General features: G+C 45.4%; 1 protein-coding gene across 2 annotated transcripts in view; it reads right to left on the bottom strand.

The window, feature by feature from the left end:
• Positions 1–22556, bottom strand: part of ECRG4 (ECRG4 augurin precursor) — a 35244-nt gene that overhangs the window by 2145 nt on the left and 10543 nt on the right. Inside the window, exons 1-5 of one of the 2 annotated variants that reach the window (XM_081003266.1) lie at positions 16236–16307; positions 14462–14559; positions 3156–3262; positions 1716–1763; positions 256–413 (exon numbers count right to left, since the gene is read on the bottom strand). In XM_081003266.1, the coding sequence (XP_080859392.1) occupies positions 256–413; positions 1716–1763; positions 3156–3262; positions 14462–14559; positions 16236–16292 (468 nt within the window). In that variant the 5' untranslated portion in view covers positions 16293–16307. Of the gene's footprint in view, positions 1–255; positions 414–1715; positions 1764–3155; positions 3263–14461; positions 14560–16235; positions 16308–22556 lie in introns of those variants that run through there. The other variant, XM_081003265.1, reaches the window with a different exon arrangement.

Raw genomic sequence — 22556 nt, 5'->3', positions numbered from 1 at the left:
AGTTCTGTTCTAAGAGCTGGGGTGGACTATCCCATTCCTGCTTCAATGAACTTCACATAATCAGACCCAAGTTAACCACTAGAAAACTCCCCTTTCCAGACCATGCCTGCTTCTATCTGAAAGGAAAATAAACCCTGTTTCATGCGAAGACGACAAAAACAATAATAAAAAGTAAATTAATTGACATAACCATTGGAGGGGGCTTCAGTGAGTTGCCTTTTTGGGTGTTCCAAAACAGAAAACGTTGCCACTTACTGCTTCATCAAAGCCTAAGTAGAGAAATTGCTGGTACCACTGCTGTACATCTGGTTGACTCCTGTCCCACAGCTGCCGCTTCTGACGTTTCAAGCTGCTCAAAAACTCCTTGGCCTTATCTTCTTTGACAGACACATCTGCCTTAACCGGAACAGGAGCTGAAATGCAAGAGACAGCAAACACAAGAACGGTTTAACCTAAAGGTTGCTTACTCTAGATAACGTCACTTGTCGCAAGCAGGGATCAATTACATGTTTTGGATTGACAGGTGGAAGGGGCTGGTAGGAGTTGGGGGTCCAAACACCTGAAGGGTCTATACTCTATAGGCTCCTCAGCCCTGCTCTTAAGTACCCTTCAATGCTTATAACAGGGGTCAGCACACGTTTTCAGCTGGGGGCTGGTCCACTGTCCCTCAGACCTTGCGGGGGCCGGACTATATTTTTTTGGGGGGGAAACAAATTCCTATGCCCCACAAATAACCTAGAGATGCATTTTAAATAAAAGCACACATTCTACTCATGTAAAAACGCCAGGCAGGCCCCACAAATAACCCAGAGATGCATTTTAAATAAAAGGGCACATTCTATTCATGTAAAAATTTCTGGACCGTCCGCAGACCAGATTTAGAAGGCGATTGGGCCGGATCCAGCCCCCGGGCCTTAGTTTGCCTACCCATGGCTTATAAACAACAATAAATAAAACACATAATCCATTCTGAAGATCAAAATGTATAAAACCTTTGCATATGGATCTGTTACGCAACTTTGCATGCTAAATTCTGTGTTGCTTTGTGTGACAAGCACATATACTGTATATCAACCATAACATGAGAACAGGTAGTTACAGGTAGGTAGCCGTGTTGGTCTGCCGTAGTCGAAACAAAATAAAAAAATTCCTTCCAGTAGCACCTTAGAGACCAACTAAGTTTGTTATTGGTATGAGCTTTCGTGTGCATGAAGAAGTGCACATGCACACGAAAACTCATTCCAATAACAAACTTAGTTGGTCTCTTTAAGGTACTACTAGAAGGAATTTTTTTATTTTCTTATGAGAACTGTGATACTGGACAACTGCGGTGAAGTATCCCTGGGTATTGTACTGGCATATGAAGGATGACCCCAGACAAGAGCCTAGAACTACATGTTCTGTCTTCCTCTGATTTCTTGCAACAGTGGTCATCACAGCCTGTAAAAATGAGATTGAAGGGTGCGTTTGACTTTCACTGACCTGGTCTTTCCCACAGTCCCTAATGGGACAGTTGCACAAGGGGAAAGACAGGTGGGAAATGAAGTGTCCCTCTTTTTACAAACCATTTAATCCCTTGAAAATTTCTCCCACTTCTTCTGAAACAGACCCAAGATATGGGCAGAAGGTGGGGCTCTGGTTTGAGTTAGCTGCTGTTTTTCTGGCAAGTAACAGCTGAGGCAGAAAGAGCCACAAGTTGGAGACAGAAAACTTACCTTCCCGTCTTTGGAGCATCAGCTTAAGTTTATTTCCTCTTGATACACCTAAAGGAATTCAAAATCAAAATAAATCAGGATTGAAAGAATTTACAAGGTTTCCTGCAAAGCACTGCTCTCTTAATATGAGTTGTGAATGTATTTGAGAAAGTTGAGCCTGCAGAAAACAAGGTGCTTCTGCCAGTGCTTACTTGCAATAGTAAATCGTAGAAATTTGCCTGTCTGTAGCCTCACTCCAATCCAAGGAACTAAGGGGTCTCATTTCAGACAAGTGTAATGTTAGAAGTTGGCACCTAAACCTGATTAGAGAATTGAGGCAAGGCTAGCCAACCTGGTACCCTTCAGATGTTGTTTGTGTACAACTCCCATCATTTTAATGTATTTTTAATCTTCATTGGAAGCTGCCCAGAGTGGCTGGGGAGATCCAGCCAGATGGGCGGGGTACAATTATTTAATTATTATTATTATTATTATTATTATTATTATTAGCGACCGCTGCCCTTACTAGCTGGGGCAAATGGGAGCTGGAATCCAACCACATCTGGGGGGCACCCCCTTGCCTACCCCTCATCTAAGGAATGTAGCATAATGAACTCTGTTGATAACTGTCAATCTGCAGAGATGGCTTTACTGTATGCTCACCTATGCCTTTGAAACAGACATATCTAACATAAACTCCCCAATTGTGGGGGTGGGATGGAAGCTTTTGTGACATAGAATCGTATAATTATAGAGTTGGAAGGGACCCTGAGGATCCTCTAGTCCAACCCCCGCAATGCAGGAATATGCAGCTGCCCCATACGGGGATCAAACATGCAACCTTGGCAACATATATACAACGTGGCAATATTGGCGCTATCATCAGGGTTATAAAGGGGATACCTTCTGGAAAAAGCGAAGAGACTGTCCTGGGCTGGGAGTGAAAAATATGATTGCTTCCACAGCTGGCTGTTTAGGCAAGGGAACACAGTCTCTTTCCTCCAGCAAAGCAAATCCACATTATATGCGCCGCATCTGAAGTATACCACTTTGCAGAGCTGTGCACTTGCATGCGCACACATTTAATAATATGGAGCATTATTAGCAGCAGTGGAGGAATGGGCTTTGTTTTGTTTTGAAGTGTGTGTCTGGGCATCTGGGACATCCCTCCTGGATGCAAAGCCCAGCCCTCGTTTTTATGAGCAGGGGGACCAAAGATCAGGAGTTTCCTACTTCCCAGCTCCAACCAGAGCCATTCTACATCCACCGGCGTTGGGGAATTTTGGCGGGAAGGCGACGAAGAAGGGGCTGCTGCCTCGCTCAGCCTCAGCGTGCGCCCCCTTGTCTTGGGGGGGGGCATCATCCCGCGTGCCCGCCACCCTCTTTCCCCCCGTACTCCCCAAGCCCCACTTCTCCCGAGCGTGGGGCAGAGCCCCTTTCCAGCGCGCGGGGCTGACTCACCGGGACTCAGGCACACGAGGAGGAGGACCAGCGCGAGCGCAGCCCACGAGAGCGCCCGCCGCCCGGGCACCATTTTGGCGGGAATCTCCGTCCGGCCGAGTTCTCGCCTGCGGGGAGAAAAGCGAGAGGCGGCTGGGGCTCTGGACGCGGGGAGGAGCCGAGGGGAGGGAAGGAGGGAGCGCGCGAAGCAGCGGGCAGGGCGAGCCGGGGGCTGGCGGAGAGGCTGCAGCCCACCTGGCTGCCCATGGACGCTGCTCAGCGTCGGGAGAGGAAGGGGGGGGGGGGAGAAAGAACCGCTCGGCGCGGGGTTTGTGTGTGTGAGAGAAGGGGATTTCTGAAGCAGCAAAGCGGCAGCTGGCGCGCTTCCCACATTCCAGATGTTCCCCTTCGGGGCCACCTGCTCATGGAGCCTCCACGGCGTTTGCATAAAGGTGGTGCGACGCCTGCTGCTTATTGAGCACGTATGCTGAGGGTGTTATCATAGGAGCCAACTCCTTGGGGGCCGAGGTGCCTTCGCCCCCCCCTTAAGATATTTGAGGGGGCTTGCCCCCGACCTCAAGATGATGGGCACTGCCATTCAAATCATAATAATAAAGGTAAAGGTCCCCTGGACGGTTATGTCCAGTCAAAGGCGACTATGGGGCACGGCACTCATCTCACTTTCAGGCCGAGGGAGCAGGCGTTTGTCCACAGGCAGCTTTCCGGGTCATGTGGCCAGCAGGACTAAACCGCTTCTGGCGCAACAGAACACCATGATGGAAACCAGAGCGCATGGAAACACAGTTTACCTTCCCACCGCAGCGGTACCTATTTATCTACTTACACTGGCATACTTTCAGACTGCTAGGAGCTGGGACAGAGCAACGGGAGCTCACTCTGTCGCAGGGATCCGAACCGCCAACCTTCTGATCGGCAAGCCCAAGAGACTCAGCGGTTTGACCACAGCGCCACCTGCGCCCATTCAAATAGTGTGCAGTGCACCACATCATGTGAGGGAATATGCAAGGCAGGGTTTACCTGCATCCCCCCCCCCCAATAAATATTGTTTACAAGTTGGTATCCCTGGTTTATTATTGAGGTGGCGTATAAAAAATGCTGTCAAAATGCTTTTTTGAAAAAACGTTTTGAAAAACACATTGAATTTGGTGTAGCTCACTGTCGCCATCGAGTGTCACATTTGCATATTGCACTTTACAACACATTTGAGACGTTTTATTTGCAGCCGAGTCCTGTCAGTTCCAGCAATTGTCTGCCCACACTTTTCAGTGTATGTAGCCCACACTTTCCTTAATGCGAAATAAACATGAGTTTGGGTGAGGGTAGGCTAAATGCCTGGGACCCTTTTAATTCATGGAATAGCTAGCTTCCTGGTGAGATGATAGCAATGCTGGCTTTAGGGTGCTGCAGGCAGTTACCCCACACCAGGCAACCAACACAGGGCACCATCATTCTGCCCAGACACTGAGGTCCAGCTCCAAGGGCCTTCTGGCGGTTCCCTCACTGCGAGAAGCCAAGTTACAGGGAACCAGGCAGAGGGCCTTCTCAGTAGTGGCGCCCGCCCTGTGGAACGCCCTCCCATCAGATGTCAAAGAGATAAACAACTATCTGACATTTAGAAGACATCTGAAGGCAGCCCTGTTTAGGGAAGTTTTAATGTATTTTAAAATCTTTTTTTGGAAGCTGCCCAGAGTGGCTGGGGAAACCCAGCCAGATTTGGGGGTGGGGTTTAAATAATAAATTCTTCTCTTCTTCAGGGGTGCATTATAATCATAATTATATTTATACAGGTACCTACTGAGAAGATCCATAAAAGCAACTGTACCAAAAGGAATTATTGTGAAAATAATAAATATGGGGGGGGGGGGAGGGAGCACCAAATTTTGTCCTCACTCAGGACACCATGCCACCAAAGTTCACCCCTGGTGATAGGCTACTCAGGGAACAAAGAAAGTGGCTCTGTGCCTGGTGAGAAATGGGTGGGCCCTCTCTCGCCGGGAGTTAGAAAGAGAAAGGCCAGAGTTGAGAGTTCGGTTAGGTGAGCTAGGGAAAGGGCCATAGCTCAATGGTAGAACGTCTGCTTGTCTTTTGGAAGTTCCTGGGTTCAATTCCCAGCATCTCCAGGTAGGTCTGGAGGAGAAGTCGGCCTGAAATGCTGGAGAGCTGCTGACAGTAGACAACACTTAGCTAGATGGACCAATGGTCTGGCTCAGTATAAGGCAGCTTCCTAGACACTATGATCCGTTCCGCACATCATGCTAAGCCAAAACATGACTTGGCATGAATAAGCAGACTCTGGGAGAGGAGATTGCAACCGCTTTGCTTAGCATGGTGTTTTTGCTGCTGCGTATAGTTTGGCTTAGTGCCTTGCCCAAGCCTGGACTTGTGGTTTGGCACTCTCTAGACAAACCAAAAACTAATCAAGGTTTTGTACTGTGGTTCATGGCTCGTGGTTTGTCTGGGGGAGCGAAACGGCTGAGATAAACTGCATCTGGGCAAGAAACTAAGCCGAACTATGGCTTAGCTCAGCACAGCACAGCAGCAAAAAGAAGAGAAAGGCCACGGCCCCCTTTCTGGGAGCCCTCATACTAATGCTAAGACAGTTTGGAAAGCTCTGTATTTGATTTATATACAGTGGTACCTCGGGTTAAGTACTTAATTTGTTCCGGAGGTCCATTCTTAACCTGAAACTGTTCTTAACCTGAAGCACCACTTTAGCTAATGGGGCCTCCCACTGCTGCCGTGCTGCCGGAGCACGATTTCTGTTCTCATCCTGAAGCAAAGTTCTTAACCCGAGGTAATACTTCTGGGTTAGCGGAGTCTGTAACCTGAAGTGTATGTAACCCGAGGTACCACTGTACTACCCTTCATCAAAAGATTTCAGGGCAGTTCACAAGATAAGAACATGAGATAAAAACACAAATAAATTGCATAAAACAGACAGAACAAAACAATCAGTGCATATGTATGTATGTGTATGCATTCATAACCCACAAAGGGGAAATATGTTGGCTGCAAAGTGCATCAGACTGACTACATGCAGGGGCCTGGACAATGTCTGAGTTTTCAATTTACTTGTATTTGTTTAGGTATGATGGACTGTTAAGGCACCAGTGCCATTCTGGAAATAAAAGATAACTCGGCAGGTTTCTTAAACATATCCACACAACAAGAAATCAAGTTCTGAACATAAAAGCAGGCATTCAGGGCAGGGTAGGAACACATCATTTCTTTCAAAGGTTCGCATAATGCCAGGCCTATAATAAAACCACCAGTCACCAGGGTTGCCCCAAATAAAAATAAACACATTTTGCCAGAAGCCTTAATAAGAGAAAACACTTTCAGTTTTGTGAAGCCCAGTAAGGAATTTTCAATGTCCACGAGGGGCCAGAACCTCTAATTACATAGTACATAGTGTCTGACATTCTGCTGCTATTAATTTCTTCTAATGAGCACTGATATATTACCTTAATTGAACTAAGTAGGTTGCAACTTAAATGCACTTGGCATGGCAAATTGGTTTCTAAAGTTAGTTCCAAGAAAACTACAGGAGTCATGAGTTTCTTCCAAATAACAAGAGCATTAAGCTCATCAGTCAAGGCCTCCCGAAGCATTTTGACTTTCATCACTGGGTACTGCAGTTTGCATTTTTGCTGATGCTGAATGGAGGAGGCTAACACTTGACCTTAGGAGGGAAATTACATCTAAACAAGCAATTTGCATCTGTATCTTAATAATGTTCCAGATGTCTGTGCTCAAGCATGTCTGCCTGCCTATTTACATGTCTTGAACTGTTCAATTGGCATAAGCAGGAAAGGTACTGTCAAGATTCTTAGAGGGAGCTTAAAAGACAGGCAGTGTTAAGGTAATTTGATCTTTCATCTGGGAAAGCTCCCCAACTATTCTTAGAACAATTCTGAGGATAAGGTCCAGGCTCTCCAAGTGTCCCTGTTTTCCAGGGATAGTCCAGGATTTACAGAAGCCATCCCGGTTTCTGATTTGATCCCAGAATGTCCCACTTTTCTTAGGACGATCCTATTTTAATCAGAGAAATGTTGGACGGTATGGAGTTATGTGGCCCCCCGACTCAGGAGGATAAGTAACTCTACAACCTTTAGAAGACACCTGATGGCAGCCCTGTATAAAGGTAAAGGGACCCCTGACCATTAGGTCCAGTCGTGGCTGACTCTGGGGTTGCGGCGCTCATCTGGCTTTATTGGCCGAGGGAGCCAGCGTACAGCTTCCGGGTCATGTGGCCAGCATGACTAAGCCGCTTCTGGCGAACCAGAGCAGCCCACGGAAACGCCGTTTACCTTCCCGCTGGAGCGCTACCTATTTATCTACTTGCACTTTGACGTGCTTTGGAACTGCTAGGTTGGCAGGAGCAGGGACCGAGCAACAGGAGCTCACCACGTCGCGGGGATTTGAACCACCAACCTTCTGATTGGCAAGTCCTAGGCTCTGTGGTTTAACCCACAGCACCACCCGCATCCAAGCCCTGTATAGAGAAATTTTTTAATGTTTTATTATGTTTTGATGTGTGTTGGAAGTTGCCCAGAGTGGCTGGGGCAACCCAGTTCTCATTGTGAAAGCGAATTTAAGGCAGAATTTTTCAGACTGAGGACTTAATTCCCTTCCAGGGGGGAACCTTTCTGTGGGTGCAGCCAGAGATAAAAATTGGAGGAGCAAGGAATTTAAATCTTACTTTTATACAGCAGGCTCATTTCTAGTCTGTGTGCACACGCCCCTCTATCCAGGAAAACCAAGAATTGTTGTCAGAGTTCAAGAACTCTTTCTAGCCAGATAAACACACCCAGGAGAATATGAAGCGAGATTGTTGGGAGACATAGCCTGGCGAAAGAGGGGGTGGCTCTGAAGTGTCCCAAGGACAGACAGATCTGGAATGCAGCATTTGTCTTCCAGACTGAAGGACCCCCACCCTGTTTCAGACCCTCAAAATGTCCCTATTTTCCAGGGGTAGTCCTGGATTTACAGAAGCCATCCCACTTTCTGATTTGATCCCAGAATGTCCCACTTTTCGTTAGGACGTTCCTATTTTAATTGGAGATATATTGGTGGGTTTGGAGTTATGCAATGCCCGAACCATCTTGAAGGTAGCCCTGTATAGCGAAGTTTAAAAATGTTTAATGTATATATATATTGGATGCTGCCCAGAGTGGCTGGAGCAACCCAATTAGATGGTAGGGGTATAAATAGTAAGATGATGATGATGATGGGATAGAATGCCCCTATTCTTCATTGGATAAAAGTTGGAGGGTATGTTGTTTTAAGGGCTTCCTTTGGGACATATAAAGGTTTTTTTCCCATGTGCTTCCTAATCATTTCTTTAATCTGTTTTGGCAAAATCAGTTTTGGTTGTTCACTGTGTTTAGCTATTGAAAAGTCAATAGTTATCATTATTATCCCTCCTAATAACTGCATGATGAAAATGTTTTTACAGGTTGTTCCCTGTGCCTGTGTATCAAGATTCAGGATGCAACTAGTGAGGAGATTTCACCCCTCCCATACCCAAGAATCTCCTGATCATCTCCTGATGGTCTCTGCTGACTCTCCAGAGAGGAGGAGGCGTGTCCTGCCTATCTACTTATTCTGCCCAGCAACATATCTGTGTCTGTGTGTGAGAGAGTCAGTCAGTCAGTGTGTGAGAGAGAGTCAGTCAGTCAGTGTATCGGAGAGAGTGAGAGTGTTGGAGATCCTAGAGATAAGACTGCTGTTAGAGCAGCTGCAGACTCTCAGTGTAGCATTGATTTATGCTTAGAATATTCAGCTCTGTATATAGTTTTGTATCATAGTTGTAGTTATAGAATAAAAGGAAGATATTCTACAGAGCTGCTCTCCGAGTGGTTTATACTCTGCAAGACTCTGCAAAACTCTGCTGCGCAACGACTGTATTACTGAGACAGTGAATCCGGTGCTCTCAGCTCTAAGCTGTGAGTCCACAGCACTGTGACCTGTTCCTGTGAGAAAGGAGGTCTCTGGCGGTGCTACCCAGCTCGCCTAGCCCAGTCGGGGTTGAGGTGCATGAGTCCAGTTGGCGCACTGGCTCTAGGGCGATGCTGACAACTAGTTGGGCTTGAGTGTTACTACTGTGCTGTTTGTCATGAAGAAATACGCTTCCCAGCCACTGCCTTCGGGCTCTGCATAGCTGAAGACCTGCTCCTGGTTTCCCCCCACCCCATTTCTACTTCAATTTTCTCGCCATAAAAACAGCAGTTCAAGGCAAAGCTACAGAACCCACAAACAATTACGATTCATTAAATGAATCAATAATGCAGCACAAATATCGGCAACAGAACTATAAAGTTAATATTCTATTAGGACACCAAAATATCACAAATAGATCAATCCTCAAGAGCCCAGATGAAAACGTTTTATGCGATCTTCTAGCGGTGACTAGATTTTGGGCTCTCGCTGAGATTTGGGCATGCCTCATTGGAGAGTGGATGTCACAGATGGGATGCTACTGTTCTGAAGGGCCTGGAATCTGCCCCAGGAGATGCAACTTCTCAGTCAGATGGTGCAGAGAATGGAGTGCTGCCCATCAATTTAAACTGGCAGGAACGTTCAGTATGGGAGCAGCAATTGTTTCAATTATGCTGGACAGTTTGCAGATCTCGTGGACCGCATTGTTCCTGGTATGGAAGGGGGGGGGGCGGATTGAAGGAAGTTTTCCTACCACTGACGAGGAGGGAAATAATATATGTGAGATCAGGCATCCCCAAACTCAGCCCTCCAGATGTTTTGGGAATACAATTCCCATCATCCCTGACCACTGATCCTGTTAGCTAGGGATGATGGGAGTTGTAGTCCCAAAACACCTGGAGAGCCGAGTTTGGGGATGCCTGTACTAGATTCTATTAGGTAAAGGTAAAGGGACCCCTGACCATTAGGTCCAGTCGTGACCGACTCTGGGGTTGCGGGGCTCATTTCGTTTTATTGGCCAAGGGAGCTGGCGTACAGCTTCCGGGTCATGCGGCTAGCATGACAAAGCTGCTTCTGGCGAACCAGAGCAGCGCACGGAAACGCCGTTTACCTTCCCGCCGTAGCGGTACCTATTTATCTACTTGCACTTTGATGTGCTTTGGAACTGCTAGGTTGGCAGGAGCAGGGACCAAGCAACGGGAGCTCACCCCGGCGCCGGGATTTGAACCGCCGACCTTCTGATCAGCAAGTCCTAGGCTCTGTGGTTTAACCCACAGCCCCACCCGCGTCAGACTAGATACTATAGCCTCATTCTAATTATCTTTAAAACCCTTCAGTTCTGCAAGCATGTTTCCCTTAGGATGCATTCTCCCCTGATAAATGGAAGCCTCTACTTAATAAAGCATTTGTGAAGCTGCATTAAGTTTTGGATCTAATACACAAAGCAAGGTAGGACCAGACTAGGGTAATTGTCCGGAAAATGATAGCTTTGCCTACACTTAAGCGCTTCCCATTTCATTCCCATCTCTGACTCTTGTCCTGATGCGGATGCAGAAAGGAATGCCACAGAACAGAGTTGCAGCAGGGGAGTTTATTCAGCGTTCACAGATTCAGCACCAGTTAACTGCATGGTGATGATGTGAAGAGAAGCTGTCAGAGAAGATTACTTCTCTCCCCCCTCCCCCCAATTGAGCATTCTGAAACATGAATGCTTTTGCAGAAGTATCTTCTGCTGCTGATTAGCACATATTTTCGTATCAAGTATGTGACAGCATGTGTGACAGTGTAATTTGGTGTGGGTAATCACTTTGTAAATTGGGGGCAAAAATCCTCTCTGTGAGCAGAAAGCTGGGCAAGTACAAAGCACTCATTCTCTGCCATGAACACCACATTAATATAGAGTAAAACTGCGGTACCCAAGAGGCCACTATATGAGCAATTTGGACAGACTTTACATATTACATACTGAAATGTTCCGGTAAGAAGACTCGTTGTTTTTTTTAATGCTTTTTTAAAAAATCACTGATCATTTATACTGTGAACCATGTTGGAGGGGGGGGGGGGATTTCTCTGGTAGGACATTCGACTTAGTTTTCATCCTTTTTGACATGTGCAAAGAATCTTTGTGCAAATGAAATGATTTTAAAAACAACAACCAAGTGATCTCAATCTTCACCCAAAAAGCCTTGCAGACCACCCTTCCCTCAGGTTTGAAATCTAAAAAGATGCAGCAGCAAGAAATGATTGGCTTGGGAGGGAGCAGGAAGTATTTTTCCTTGCAAATTCTTCTAGTGAACAGTTGGGGGCGGAGGAGTTCAGGAGGAGGGAGGAGGAGGAGCCAGAAGCTGGTGGCCTCCCAGCTAAATTGACAGAATGGCTCTGCAAACTTTTTCTTTTTTTATTACAGACTGATGTGATGCCACGAGGTGGAAGGAGGAGCCTAGCTTCTCAGCAGAGCAGATGGCGGCCCTACAGCTCTTCTCTTTTGGATGGAGGTACAGTAAGATCGGGACACGGGTCGCGCTGTGGGTTAAACCACAGAGCCTAGGGCTTGCCGATCAGAAGGTCGGCGGTTCGAATCCCCGCGACAGGGTGAGCTCCCATTGTTCGGTCCCTGCTCCTGCTAGCCTAGCAGTTCGAAAGCATGTCAAAGTGCAAGTAGATAAATAGGTACCGCTCTGGCGGGAAGGTAAATGGCGTTTCCATGCACTGCTCTGGTTCACCTGAAGCGGCTTAGTCATGCTGGCCACATGACCCAGAAGCTGTATGCCGGCTCCTTTGGCCAGTAAAGCGAGATGAGCGCTGCAAACTCAGAGTCATCTGCGACTGGACCTAATGTTCAGGGGTCCCTTTACCTTTACAGTAAGGGCATTTCAACAGTGCAAGAGAAGTTCAAAGATGATTTTGTAAAAATGGCTTTGAGAGACTTTTCTCTTGTAGTATGAGAAGTTCAAAGATGATTTTGTAAAAAATGAGAAGCATCAGGGCACGTTTGTGCACTGATCCGGCATTTTGCGTATACACAAAGTTATATGGCTTTGTAAGTGAGCTCCATGATGCTGTCCCCAGGTACCCTGTTGGATAACAGAGCACCCACACTTTTCAGCATAGGGGGATTTGAACTCCTCCTGAGGGAAGTTCAGCCCTTGTGTGCTCAACTTGAGGCGGGAGGGGGAGCATACACAACAACAACAACAACAACAACAACAATATGGCAAGCATGCTCCCTGCAGCCTTAAAAATAAAGCCTACCAATCAAGGACTGTGCCTGAAGGAGCTAACCACCTCATCGTGCCCAGCACAGCTTTGCGCCTTTGCACTCACAGTGCTCAAGGTAACAGCAGTGTCCCCCCCTCCATCAGCCAGTGGTAGGGGCATCAAGAAGCTCGATCCTACCAGTTCCCTGGCATATCCAGACAGGAATTTGAATCCTCTCATGTTCCTCGTGAGCACAACACAGAAAAGGGAGGATACAGCGCCTACATTGCTCTCTGAGCAGGAAGCCTGAAGACTCACCTGGGAAAGAAAGCAACTTTTCACAAGCAGGTAAAAGGAGGAGGTTAGGGGATGTGACAGGCAACCAGAGCCACACACTGGCAGAAGAGACCTTCAGAGCCTCACTGCAAAAGGCACAGGATATTGCCAACTCTGTTTATTTGTGGTTTCTCCAGTGTACCTCAGTCAGCCTTTTCTCCTTCCCTGTGGTAAGTCTTACTTACTTCGCCAAACCTTTACTAGGCATTACAAGTATAGGCCATCATGAAACATCCATATGTATAATTTTAAAACATATACACATAAACAGCCATGTAAAATATGTAATAGCGAGGATTTTCATTGGAATTTCTTCCCGCTGAATAGTGCCATTCAACCCTGTGGTAAGTCAAGTTTCTAGCAAGATGAATGTGTCCTCTAGAATTTAGTCTGTGAAAGAAACATTTCTCAAGAACAAAAGTTTACCCCTTGAGCCTTAGGCTAGTAAGGTACAGTAGTCTCTCCTCTCTCTCTCTCTCTCTCTCTCTCTCTCTCTCTCTCTCTCTCTCACACACACACACACACACACACCCTGCTGAAACAGATTACAGTAGTCCAAAGAGGCCCTTAATTGTTTACTAAAAATTTGCTTTTTTCCAGATACACTAACTCACTGTGCAGAATTCCAAACACAAGCATAGCTAAACAGTGCTAATGTTAAGGGTGAATAACTATTTTGCTTAAAATAAACAGTGTTAAGAGAGTATCTAAACCACATGCAAATCTTCATTAGCTGCATTATCTAGTTCTGCTTTTCCTCTCCCTCCCTCCCTCCCTTCCTTTTTGGTTTAGACAGTTTTTAAATTTTACTTTTAGCTAGGACCACAAAATCAGATTGAACGAAGCTTAAAATCAATCCAACCATATCACATTTTTGTTCATCAGTAAATGCCACATGTAAAAAGGGTTTTTTTCTACCTTTCCAGAAACAAATTAAATGTGAATCTGAGGAAAAATTATTGGATATTAAGACCCTGCAGTATGAGAAAGGTAAAGTGTGCATAAGAATCTAGCACAACAATTGAAAAAAGAGAGCAACCACTTATGTCCAAAATGTCTTCCTAAAGAGGAATGATTTGTTGTTGTGGGAACCTGTCTGGCATCTGAGGAGAATTTTAAAAAAACCAACACAGTATCAGCCCTTAAAGATTAAAAAGTGTATTTACACCTACAACTGATATCAGATAAAAGGTACACAGAACTCGTGAAACCCCCACTAAAGTTAAGGAGAGCAGCAAAAAAAGTTTTTTCAATCATGCAGAATCCTATGCATATTTATTTGGAATTGCCTTGGATAATGTTCCGCAACTCTTACCACTGTGTGTATAGGATTCCAGCCTTTAATTAAGCAAGGTCCTTTGGATTGGGCCCAAGAAAAGTCTTCAGTTACTAATGTAAACAATGCTACTTAATAAGGTGCTTCATATTTAGATTACATAATAATAGTGAACAGTTTTTCAGCTATTTAAAATGAGTTAATTTTGCTGCTATATAATTTCTAGCTCCTGTTCAGAGGCTTCTCTAGATATGAAGGAGCTAGAGCAGTTTTGGAGTAAAATCACATTGAATAGGGCAAATGTTATGCGAGTAGGGGGGGATTGCAGATAATGTATACAGAATGAACTAAAAGAAACCTCTGTCACAAGCTATATTTTCCAGAGCAAATAAAATACTACAAGCAAGTCCACGACATTTAAACCACAGTTCCTACAATCAGCCTGCATTTGACCTTTCGGTACAATAATATAAAGCAGTCAATTTTTCTCTTTCTCTATCTAAATTCAAATTGTTGTTGTTGTTGTTTTTTAAAATCCCATTCCTATAGTAAACACATACTCTTATTTAATAAAATTACCTTTCCAGTAATCGGCTTCTTGCCTTCGTGCTTGGCCAGAAAAAGTGACTCTTTTTTGAAGGACACCTTGGACTTCTGAAAGAAATAAGAAACTGGGTAATGGGGGAGTGGAGAGTATTACATTTTTTAAAAAAACACTAGGACCAATGTATGAAGGACATATTTATTCCATTTTGCAGAAATCCAACCCTTTGCAGAAAAAGCTCCACAAAGCACTTTGTGGATGAATTCGGAAGAATCGCATTTCTGCACAGGCAGCAGGACAGCATTTCAAAAGGGAAAGAAATATGATTGCAAGCAGATGCTCATTCATGTTCTCATCTTAAAGGAATGTGTGTGTGTGTGTGTGTGTGTGTGTGTGTTTAGGCAGAATGATGAACAACAGATTTCAGGGTGCATTTAATGTTTCTTAATTTCTTGCAGATGAAGGAGACAAGTATATTTTGGCACATACACTACACAGGCAGTATTTCTCTGTTCTTGCTGGAAATAAAAATTTTGCTTCTGGATATTGCTGTAGACCACTTGTGTCGTGGGATAGCAACCGATTAAGAAACAGGAAGCAGAGAGTAAGAATAAATGGATAGCTCTCCGCTGGAGGAATGAGTTCCCCAAGGATCACTTATTGGAACCAGTGCTTTTTAACTTATTAAGGATTTAGAGTTAGGGATGAGCAAAGTTTGTTCATGATGCTGAACTGTGTGCATTTCCTCCTAGAGGGGCACAAAGAGTACAATATTTAAGAAACCTTTCAATTGCAGCGGTACCTCGGGTTACATACGCTTCAGGTTAAGAACAGTTTCAGGTTACAGACTCCGCTAACCCAGAAATAGTGCTTCAGGTTAAGAACTTTGCTTCAGGATGAGAACAGAAATTGTGCTCCAGCGGCGCAGCAGCAGCAGGAGGCCCCATTAGCTAAAGTGGTGCTTCAGGTTAAGAACAGTTTCAGGTTAAGTACGGACCTCCGGAACGAATTAAGTACTTAACCCGAGGTGCCACTGTAAAGTTAAACAGAGTGTTTCAATCAGCTATATTTGCATCATATTTTGCGTTTTCAGTTCTAGGTGTTATCTGAGTCTGCATCATTATCTATGCACCAGGTACATGGGGCTGAAGGGGCTTCAGCTCCCCCAATATTTTGGGGCAGGGGACAGTGCTTCCCCCAATATTGAGGGGGCCGCCACCCCTGCTGCCACCAGGCACCCTCTATGCACCCCAGAGCCAGGCGGCAGCTGGGACAAGCATGGAGGGCAATCTCCATGCTTGCTCATCACAGTGGCAGCCTGGGAGCTCAGGAGCTGGGCTGCGGCAGGGAAGAGCAAGCATGGAGATCACCCTCCTCGCGTCCCACCACCATCACTTGGCGCATGCCAGTGGCATCACCTGACATGTCACGTGACCACGCCCCCTCAATGTGGAGGACAAGCCTTCGCCCCTGGCCTTACCTTATCCTTGGCTTAATTTCTCTTGCAAGAGAAGTGCTGCACCTGTTTCTCTGCCATTTGCTTACTTATTTATTCCTGAGAATCAAACATTCTGTCCTAAAACAATGGCACCCCTGTATTTTCTCAAATGGGCTTCCATTCCCCTCACACACACCCAGCGCTGTTTTAGCATTTTATGGCGGTGTGAGCACACCCCCTAAAGAGACAAATCAGAATGTTCACTTGTAATATTTTTTGCAGTAAGTTGTAAAGAAGTGCTAGTTTGGACAACAACAACTACAAAACTAAGACATACACACAACCCACCCCAATCTTTGGCCTTTTGGAAGAAGAATTGCAACTTTGATGTTTCCTCCAAGTCATTTCTATCTTCGTTCCTTTAGAAGAATTTTGTCACCCAGTGGAAAGATGATTAGCATAACACTGTAAAAGAAACCACCACCGAGATCTTTTGCTTGATATTACATGCACCTGTTTACTCAAAACTTTACTCTTCGTCAGAAACTAAGGCTGCTATTTGTTCTGCATTTCTCCCCACCCCCATCCTGCCTTGCGTATGGTTCACAAATAACATCTATATTCATTATGCTCTGTACCCAGTGACTGAGCTAGCTAACAGGGAAAGATATGTTCTTCCTGTTTTCTTAGACTCTCCATTAGTGTTGGCCTGCTTCTTTGCATTCCTGTTTACGCAACAGTACTTCACAGCTTCTGGACCAATAACTTAAAACCAGCAGACATTTCTATGGCTCCTTCACTTAGACAAACACACAGAAGTGATGAATGTCTTCTTTGTGTGGTTTTGTAGGTTGAGACAACATCAACAGAGATGAGGCGGAATCCAGATTTTAGAGTTTTTCGGGGAACTAAAGGTGGAATGGCAGAATACTTCTGCCCTTGCTGTTCTGTGCCTACTCATCCTGCTAGGGTCTCTGGTAAATGATTTTCCTTCAAGTGGCTTGGAAGCTGCCTCATCACCTAATACCGAGAGCAAAGTAGACTATAAGCAGCTTCATCCATCACAAGTTTGAAAACCAATAATCGGAGCAAGCACTGCTTTTTACAAGTTGTGCTGGGTGAAAGCTGCTTAAGAAGCCATTTTATCCTCAAGTGAAAAGAAGCCCTCCAGCTGCACAGCGGGCTGCAAAACTTCAGGGATGGGGGTTGCAAAAAAAAGGGGGGATTTGGCTGCAGATTTGAGTTCTGCTCCCACCTGCAAAGGCATGCAAAACCTGAGGATCGAGGGGGAAAGCCAAACCCCACTCCCACTTGGGTGTCTTTGTGGAGTGACAAGGCAGCCATCACATCTGCAGCTCTCCTGCTCACAGCAGTTGCAGTGGAAGGCAGAGAGAGAATGACTCAGCCCAACGCCATCATGCATTGAAACCAACTCATGATCTGGTCGATACTAGGCCGGCTCAGCTTTTTTGCTGACTCATTCCAGTGGTTTTTCCTGAATATTTCCAGTGGGCAGAAGGGGCAGGGATTGTGCCAACAAGGTGATGCTTCTGCTATTACTCCAACATCATGGGGGTTTGGCTAATAATAATAATAATAATAATAATAATAATTTATTATTTATACCCCACCCACCTGGCTGGGCTTCCCCAGCCACTCTGGGTGGCTTCCAACAAAATATTAAAATGCAGTAATGCATCAAACATTAAAAGCTTCCCTAAACAGGGCTGCCTTCAGATGTCTTCTAAAAGTCTGGTAGTTGCTGTTCTCTTTGACATCTGGTGGAAGGGCATTCCACAGGGCGGGTGCCACTACCGAGAAGGCCCTCTGCCTGGTTCCCTGTAACTTGGCTTCTTGCAGTGAGGGAACCGCCAGAAGACCCTCGGTGCTGGACCTCAGTGTCCGGGTAGAAGAACTGGGGTGGAGATGCTCCTTCAGGTATACAGGACCGAGGCCATTTAGGGCTTTAAAGATCAGCACCAACACTTTGAATTGTGCTCAGAAATGTACTGGGAGCCTATGTAGATCTTTTAAGACGGGTGTTATGTGGCCTCGGTGGCCGCTCTGCCTATCCAGGTTGTCTCTGTTTATTTGTTCATTTCTCCTTTCTTCTGTTATTCTTTATGCAAGGCTATCTGCTTTGAAGTATTTATTCTTCCTCAAGTGCCTGGGTCAGTTTACCTGCTAAAATAAGATGGGGCTTTTTCAGTGCTTTCTCCTTTTAAAAGGTTTTTTTTAAAGAAAAATTACATACTTTAATTTTTATTTATTAAATTTGTATGCCACCCTTCATTCGTAGATCTCAGGGCAGGTCACAACATAAAAATACAAGATAAAAACAAATTAATAAATTAATAAATCAATACCCTCCCCCATCTCCCACAAACACATTTGAATTGGCCCCAGAAACTAGCTGGCAGACAGTGAAGGGGGGCCAGGATTAGTGCAATATGCTCAAACTGTCTTGCCCCCGTGAGCAACCTGGCCACTGAATTTTGTACCAGCTGAAGCTTTTGAACACTCATCAGAGGCAGCCCTATGTATAACACATTGCAGTAGTCTAACCTAGAGGCTACCAGAACATAGGCAACATAGGGGCACAATAGGGCCACCATCCCAAGCTGATGGAAGGCACTCAGCTCCACTTTAAAACTCTGAAGCTGAGTGCTTACAGTGTTGTTTTTTTAATTGTATAGAGGCTCGGGTATACAACAGTAGCATTTTACTCAGCTATTGCTGCTAGATTGGAGAAAAACAATATACAGAGTGATTATATTTTCATAATATGTTATGATTCTGCAACAGTCTGCTGTCCCTTGAAAGCTCAAGCCACAAAAACTGATAATCTTTATTTTTGTTTTTTTAAAAAGTAACTTATTTAACCTTTCCAGACACAATTTGCAAAATTTCTGATGCACTTGTCCTCTGGGGGCAGAGCAAGATTGTTACTTTCCCTTCCATGCTGCTCAAAACATTTGGAGCGCTACAATCTGGTTTGAAGATGAATTAACTGTGACACATCTGAAGCTCTTGTTGCCACCACACCATTACTTTCTGCACACATCTGCCGAGTCTGTGTTACTGCCTGGCTCTCACATTTATCTTCATCTGTTCCATATTCTACAACTCTGGTCATAATGCCAGAAACCATTTTCCAGCACTGTAAACATTTGTTAGCAGACAGAGGACTGGCAAGGCTACATGGCTATGTCGTAGCAGCTACTTCAAGAACAGGGTGCTGCTTTTTAAAAAAAACTTTTATTGTATACTCAACCAAGGCATAAATACCAATAATGAAACTGCTTTAAATGGTACCCCCCTAATTTCCACATTCAAGAGTAAAGGTTGAATCCAATGCTGCTGTTCTGGTCACTCTCCTGTACAACTCCCCTCTCTTCTCCTGCAGCCTGCCATGCACTCTCAAAATATTCTCCAGAGGTTTGGGGAACCCTCTGGAGAAGATTGGGGGCACAGGGAGAGTAGAAGAGAGGGAAGTCCTTTTATACAAGCAGAACTCTGCTTGCACAGTATTGAGATACAGGTCAAAGCCCAGACGCTCAAAGAGAAAATAGTGAATTTAATCCTATAAAAAACTCAAGACCAATCCCATGAAGGTTTACTCCATGGGTAGGCAAACTAAGGCCCGGGGGCCGGATCTGGCCCAATCGCCTTCTCAGTCCAGCCCGTGGACGGTCCAGGAATCAGTGTGTTTTTACATGAGTAGAATGTGTACTTTTATTTAAAATGAATCTCTGGGTTATTTGTGGGGCCTGCCTGGTGTTTTTACATGAGTAGAATGTGTCCTTTTATGTAAAATGCATCTCTGGGTTATTTGTGGGGCATAGGAATTCTTTCATTCCCCCCCCCCCCAATATAGTCTGTCCCCACACAAGGTCTGAGGGAGAGTGGACCGGCCTCCTGCTGAAAAAGTTTGCTGACCCCTGGTTTACTCAGATGCAAGTCTCAGTTTGTCAATGGGGGCTTAGCCTAAGTAAAGCCAATTTTTGTCCACGAGTAATTTATTTAGTAGCATTATTCATGCTGCTTTCCTTATGCCTGAAGAGATCATTATTGTTCCTGGATGCCATTTATATGGTGTTCATTTCAGGAGGAGAATAAGCAGCAACGGGATGTGAATTCTACAGGGGAAATTATTTGAAGCTTGTGCAAATATTCTAGCAACCAAAGACCAAAGGGAGCAAAATACTTTTTTTTTTTTTTGCTCACAAAAGCAAATATTTTAAAATAAACAAAATTCATTTTCAGATGATTTCGTCTATCACTATTTGGGTTTTTAATTTTGTTTTGGCAGTTACCCCTTTAGTTATCACAGTGGAGGTGTCTGTCTTGCACTTTAACAAATTGTGACTTGGAGAGTAGAAAAGGCCAAGAACTGTGAATGGGTACTGTTCAATTTAACAGGAAAAAAGTGACTTCCCTTATGGAAAATGTGGAGCCAGTTTGGACATAATAGCCAATAAAAGTGAGGGGAAACATTCCTACTTCAATGAAATGGAATTTGGAGGCAGCTAAAGTTATTTTTCTTCTTTTCGTTTGACTTTTGATTACTAAAAAACGTGCTGTATTATAGCACCAGGAAGCCCTAGGAAGGACAGGAGCTCTTGACTTCAAGACGTTGCAAGCCTGATACTAAACAGGATCTTAAGCTGGCTTTTACGTGAGTCCTTTGTTTCTGGTCCTGTTCATACCCCAAACATGCCTTCAACTTCTCGTTCCTGCTGAAAACATGGGAGTGTTTTACAAGCTGCTGTCTAACAATGCTAACCCTCTACTTTCTGTGAACTTGGGCTGACTAGGTTCAGCTCCACACCAGGAAGAGGGGAAAGAGCTACTTTCTAAAACAAATCTAGGCTTGACAGATAATTGGACAGCAACATGCTTAGGGAGAGCACTGCAGTGTGTAAGGGAAAGTGCTGTATTTTTTACTCCATAAGACGCACCCGTCCATAAGACGCACCTAGTTTTGGAGGAGGAGAACAGGAAAAAAAATATTCTCTCCCTCTCTGTGCAGCGCCTCTCCAGCAAAGCGAAGTCAGGACAGCAAGAGGGATCTCTGCACAACGAAAGCAGTGATCCCTTTTGCTGTTCTGGCTTCTAGGATAGCTGCGCAGCCTGCATTCGCTCCATAAGACGCACACACATTTCCCCTTACTTTTTAGGAGGGAAAAAGTGTGTCTTATAGAGCGAAAAATACGGTACGCATCTGTTCTGCCCCTGACAGGGCCAGACTGTGTTGATGCCAGTGGTGTAGCTAGCTGCTCGGGTGCCTGGTGCGGGGGTGTGTCCTGCAGCTGGGGGCGGGGCGATCTGCCTGTGGGGGCGGGGCGAGCCTCTCTGATGCTTGGAGCTTTTCTGCCGCCTCCCCCTGAGCTGTAGGGCGACTGAGGGAGAGGCAGTAGGCAGACGCAAGTCCCTCACTGCCATTTCAGGCAGCGTGGAACCTGCAGGCGCCTAAGTCACCACGTCACTCCTAAAAAGTTTCATGAGCCCTATTTTATTTTATTAAAACTCATTTTTCACACACACCCCTCGGTGATGACAGCCGGGGCAGCCTGCAGCCCCTTCCTCCGCCACTCGTTGATGCACCTTGAGTTACTTTGTGGGAAGATACTGTGAACAGCAGCTTTGTAGTGACCACAATGGGTCAGCTGTCAAAAGGACACACTTCAAAAAGCACCAGTGCACAAAAATAAACTCATTTACTACCACAGGTTCACGAGTCACTTACCCGAAGCGTACAATTTAAGCAGGGCAAGCTGACTTGGGGGGGGGAGGGGGTATGTGGCAGATTCCCCACCTCCTCTTGCATTTCCAGAATAAGAATGTCCTCTCCCATAAAAGCTTGTTTATGGAAATGATGAATCATACTTAAGTGTTCTGGAGCAGCACCTACATTTGTATGCATAAGGGAAGCAAATCAAAGAAAGGTCTGTTTCTCTGTGCTGACATCTCTTTTATCAGCCAGTTCCCCGAGCCCATCGGCAGCTCCTTCTTTCCTCCAATTTGAGAGGGAAGATTCTGGTTCTGGCACCAAGACATCAACTGCCAGGAGCCAGAAAAGCCTACATTAAGCACCTCCACATATCTAATATAATGCATCCTTAGGTGTTCCAGTTCATATGGGGTTGAGTTTTAAGTTATTGTTGGATTCACAGGGCCACCCAGTAGTAAAACCAGTAGTAAAACTATGTGGCTCACGGCATCAAGAAGCGCTTCACTTTATTACTATAATTTATATAGTAATACACCATTCCATGGGGCACGGGTGGTGCTGTGGTCTAAACCACAGAGCCTAGGGCTTGCTGATCAGAAGGTCAGCAGTTCAAATCCCGGCGACAGGGTGAGTTCCCATTGCTTGGTCCCAGCTCCTGCCAACCTAGCAGTTCGAAAGCATGTCAAAGTGCAAGTAGATAAATAGGTACCGCTCTGGCGGGAAGGTAAATGGCGTTTCCGTGCGCTGCTCTGGTTTCGCCAGAAGCGGCTTAGTCATGCTGGCCACATGAGCCAGAAGCTGTACGCCGGCTCCCTTGGCCAGTAAAGCGAGATGAGCGCTGCTACCCCAGAGTCGTCCGCGACTGGACCTAATGGTCAGGGGTCCCTTTACCTTTACACCATTCTATACCCTTCCAACTCCCTGGCCAAGAGCAG

This window comes from Podarcis pityusensis (genome assembly GCF_964106645.2).
Source record: "Podarcis pityusensis genome assembly, chromosome: 4".
In the NCBI taxonomy this organism is placed as follows: domain Eukaryota; kingdom Metazoa; phylum Chordata; class Lepidosauria; order Squamata; family Lacertidae; genus Podarcis; species Podarcis pityusensis.
The sequence above is the reverse complement of the archived record's forward strand: the minus strand, read 5'-3'. Positions and strand labels throughout refer to the sequence as shown.